We start from the raw sequence: 4,799 nt of genomic DNA, 5'->3' as shown, positions 1-4,799 counted from the left end.
GGATCCGTGTGCAGATTTGACAACAGCAAAATCCCTTTAATGCACCTTTTTGAGAAATAAAATCCGGCAACACTGTTAATAAAATGTCGTTTTTTTTTAGTGGGAGCTTGTAAAATCTGTTCACATCTTTGTTGATGTCACACATGATTCCTTCATATCATGAATGCAGTTTCATGTCGATGTTTAACCGTTTGTGTGCAGAACAGTCCTCAGATCTGCAGCCCGTCCACCTCGCCGGCCCTGCCGCCCGCACCAACACACCTCACTAATGTAAAGAACATCCGGCCAGGCCTCAACACCCTTCCCATCATGCCTCACTTCTCCAGACCCTTCGTTTCAGGTCAAGGTGAGTCCTCTCGTCCTGTCTGGTGTTTATTAAGTCGTTGTGAGGTTCATCAGTTGCAGAGGTGGACAACTTCCTTACTTGAGTGAAAGTACAGATACTGGTCAAATATTACTCCGTTACAAGTAAAAGTTGTAAAGACTGATTTTTACTTTAGTAGAAGAACAGAAGTACTAGTTTTTTAAAGCACTTAAAGGGTTAGTTCACCCAAAAATGAAAATTCTGTCAGTGTTGTTGCAACCCCGTAAGACTTTCGTTCATCTTCAGAACACAAATTAAGATATTTTTGATTAAATCTTAATAGACTTCTAGGCAATTTCATTCTGCCGGTCCAAAAAACTTAGTAAAAACATTGTTAAAATAGTCCAAGTGACTACAGTGGCTCAACCTTAAGTTTATCAAGCGGCAAGAATACTTTTTGTTGGCGCAAAAAAAAAAAAAAACTACATTTTCTTTGGTGTTTCTCTGAGTGAGTTCACGTAGTGTAACAGCGCAGCGCTTCTGGGTTGTCCGTCAGAACGTAGGCTCACTATTGGCCGACGCTGGTCATGTGTGTGATGCCTTGACGTGAGTTCACAAGAGCCACGAGAACCGAGAAGATGACGCAGATGGGTCTCGATGTTTAAAATGGTTCTAAAATGTGCATTTCCTGGATGTCCGAATCGTGAGAAACCAACAAGAAAATGTAAAAGTGCCTTACCAATGCCGCAAAATGATTGGCTTACCTTTCACACTTTCCCATCAAATGATCGTGAGCGTCATCTTCTCAGTTCTCGCGCATGCCCTCAATCAGAGAAACACACAGAAGAAAATGAATAGTTGAATAAAGTCATTATTTTGGGGGGTTTTGCGCACGGAAAGTATTCTCATCGCTTGATAAACTGAAGGTTGAGCCACTGTAGTCACTTGGACTATTTTAACGATGTCTTTACTAACTTTTCTGGGATGGCAGATCTCGATTACAGAGAAGCCTATGGAGGAGTGAGACAGCTCTCAGATTTCATCAGAAATATCTTAATTTGTGTCTGAAGATGAATGAAAGTCTTACGGGGTTGGAACAACATGAGGGAGAAAACTACTGACAGAACTTTCATTTTTGGGTGAACTAACCCTTTAAGTATCAGAAGTAAAAAGTAAATGTCACTGCATTGTTGTATGTAATACTGGGTTCTGAAGTCAACCCGACTTTCATTTCCAACCAAAATCATCCTGACTGATGTTACTACTTTCTACTCAAGGAGCTTGACAGAAATGTAGTAAAAAGTACAATATTTGTCTTTCAAATTTGTTAAAGTAAAAAGTTTCCAGAAAAAAATAATACTCAAGTAAAGTACAGATACTGAAAAAGTGTACTTGAGTACAGTACTCGGGTAAATGTAGTTGGTTACTGTCCACCCCTGATCAGGTGTGTGTGTTTGTGTCAGGTGACGTCCGCTATCCTCTTCTGGGACACACGCTCCAGTACGGCCCTCAGATCCGCCCTCCGTTACTTCACGCCCCCCCCATGATGTCCAGTCAGGTCAGACCACCAATCACGTTTCAGATCACACATGTGTGACCCTGGATCACGTCACCAGTCTTGAGTCGCACGGGTTTATCTGTGGCAATAGCCAACAATACATTGTATGGGTCAAAATTATCCATTTTTCTTTTATGCCAAAAATCATTAGGATATTAAGATCATGTTCCATGAAGATATTTTGTAAATTTCCTACCGTAAATATATAAAACATGTATTTTTGTGAGTGAATGCAGCACAATCGCCAACATAAATGAACAACTTTAAAGGAGATTTTCTCAATGTTTCGATTTTTTTGCATCCTCAGATTCCAGATTTACAATAGTTGTATCTCGACCAAATATTGTCCTATCATAACAAACCACACATCAATGGAAAGCTTTTATTTATTTAGCTTTCAGATGATGTATAAATCTCAATTTCAAAAAACTGACCCATGTGACTGGTTTTGTGCTCCAGGGTCACATATTTACAAGCTTTACAGTGAATACTGATTATCCACTTTAACCAACATCACTTCAGTTTCTATTATGGGACATTTTTTAATTAATGTGACTTTCGTGCAATTCACAAAAATTGCCTACTATGAATTTTTCCTGCAGAAAAAGAATCTCAACACTCAACTCCTACTCATATTTGTGACCGTAATGCGTGCGAATGTTGTGACAGAAAGTGTGTGTTTGTTGAATTAATGTAGTTGATCTTCTGTTTAGGCTCCTGTAGGGATTCGGCACGCTGGTCGAGGGAGGAAGCCGCACAGGAAAGCGCTTTCTACAGATCTCAGTGTAAGTGCTAAACAAGTGCGATTAAACCATATAAATATGATAAATATATATTTATTTATTTTATTTATTTATTTAATATATTTTAAATATGAGGGATGAACAAGTCACTAAACTTGGTTAAGGTATTTATTTGATAAAAGACTATAGGAACTTACAGATAATGAATACTTTTATTCATCAAGGACGCATTAAATTGATCAAAAGTGACAGTAAAGACATTCGTAATGTTAGAAAAAGATTCTATTTCAAATACATTTTTTAGAACCGTCTATTCATCCAAGAATCCTGAAAAAATATATATAAAATAATAATGATAGATGTTTTTTGAGCATCAAATCCTCATATTAGAGTGATTTCTGAAGGATCATGTGACACTGAAGACTGGAGTAATGATGATGAAAATTCAGCTTTGATCACAGGAATAAATTACATTTTTAAATATATTAAAATAGAAAACATTTATTTTAAATTGCAATAATATTTCACAATATTACTGTTGTTTTTTGTATTTTTAATCAAATAAATGCAGCCTTGGTGAGCAGAAGAGACTTCTTTTAAAAACATAAAAAATCTTACCGATCCCAAATTTTTGAACGGCAGTGTTTATATTGTCTTTATATTATATTATATGGTTTATATATATATATATAAATATAATATATATGTAAATATATATATATATTTACATATATGTCTCATATGTCATAGAAGTGTGATTAAACCGTACAAATATGAGGAAAATATTTTATTTATTTTTAAATATGAGGGAAGAACTAGTCACTAAACTATATTACATTGTTGTCATATATATATTAAATTAAAATGCCATTAAAATGCCATTAAAATACTCCTATTATTCAGCTACTACTTTTTTACCTTTTAACATTTAGCTTGTGTTGCTCCGTGTTGTTATTGCTGTACAAACTTCAGACTGATAAAATGAAGCATGTCTCCCTCAGATGATGCAACAAAAAGTAAAAACAGATGATTATGAATGTCTTACACCGCAGGACTGTGTATTCCTCAGTGTGTGTGTATTGAGTTTGTTCTGATGATGCAACACAAACTAAAACACTGTAGCTAAAACAGATGATTATGAATCTGTCTTTGACACCGCTGATATTAAAGTCGCATCTTCTCCGTGTCCGTGTCTCCTCCAGTGATCGGTCGTGTGCAGAGGAGCTTCAGTCGTGTGGATTTGACCCCGCCGTGACCTCTTACACCGTCCTGCTTCAGACTCGCCCAGCTAATAACACTGACACAGTCTGTGACGCCTTCACCCTTCCACACGAGGGCGCTCTGACTGACGGTGGGTGTTTCAGCTCCTGCCATTTGAAAAAGGAAACGATCCGAACTGAAAGTGTTCTGCTCTCTCATTGGGCGATTGACTGGAACATATCAAAATGCAGCCGGAACTGTGTTGTTCTTTATTTTTTTATCTGCGTTTATTGGTTTGTTTTTGTTTTTTATTTGAATATTCTAGTATTAAAACACACCAGATTGGACTTTTTTTTGGAGTGATTTTCAGTTGTTTGTATCACATTTGTATTTGTTCACCAGCCATCGGCTCTCAGCGTGTGCAAGAGCGAATGAATGAACGCGCCTCGCCGTCTCGTGTCACACACAACATGCTTTTGTGTACGTCATTTATGAAGTAGCTGTCGTTCAGTTTCCTCTGAATTCTGGGAATAGACACCAGTACGAGCGACTGCATTGTTGTGCGTTTTTTTATTTTAAACCTGTTTTTTTAATTTAAGACGTTAAAAAAACGAATCATCAGCAGATCACATTTTTTTAATACGTTTTTAAGGGTGAAAGGGTGTTTTAAGGGTCTTTTAATATGTTCTTACTGGGGAAAATAAAAAAAGGGAAAAATGACAAAAAGTGCACATTTATACAAACTCGGTGTGTGTGTGTGTATATATATATATATATATATATATATATATATATATATATATATACACACACACACACAGAAAAATCTATTTTTACTCTGAAAGACTGTTAAATTTTTAATAAAATTAAAAGACAAATGGTCTTTTAATATATTCTTACAGGGGAAAAATGGGAAAAATGACAAAGTGCACATTTATACAAACTCGGTATGTGTGTATGTGTATAGAAAAATAAATTTTTACTCTGAAAGGCC

At 36.2% G+C, this 4,799-nt stretch overlaps 1 protein-coding gene across 26 annotated transcripts in view; it reads left to right on the top strand.

Moving 5' to 3' along the window:
* Nucleotides 1-4,547, top strand: part of LOC307164788 (R3H domain-containing protein 1-like) — a 54,677-nt gene extending 50,130 nt beyond the window's left edge. For all 26 annotated transcript variants that reach the window (XM_079881881.1, XM_079881904.1, XM_079881899.1 and 23 more), the window contains 4 exons: nt 202-346; nt 1,768-1,862; nt 2,576-2,647; nt 3,808-4,547. In XM_079881881.1, the coding sequence (XP_079738007.1) occupies nt 202-346; nt 1,768-1,862; nt 2,576-2,647; nt 3,808-3,810 (315 nt within the window). In that variant the 3' untranslated portion in view covers nt 3,811-4,547. The remainder of the gene's footprint in view (nt 1-201; nt 347-1,767; nt 1,863-2,575; nt 2,648-3,807) is intronic.
* The last annotated feature ends 252 nt before the right edge of the window (nt 4,548-4,799 follow it).

This window comes from Squalius cephalus, assembly GCF_949319135.1.
Source record: "Squalius cephalus genome assembly, chromosome: 9".
Lineage (NCBI taxonomy): Eukaryota > Metazoa > Chordata > Actinopteri > Cypriniformes > Leuciscidae > Squalius > Squalius cephalus.
This window is presented reverse-complemented; position numbering and strand designations above follow the sequence as displayed.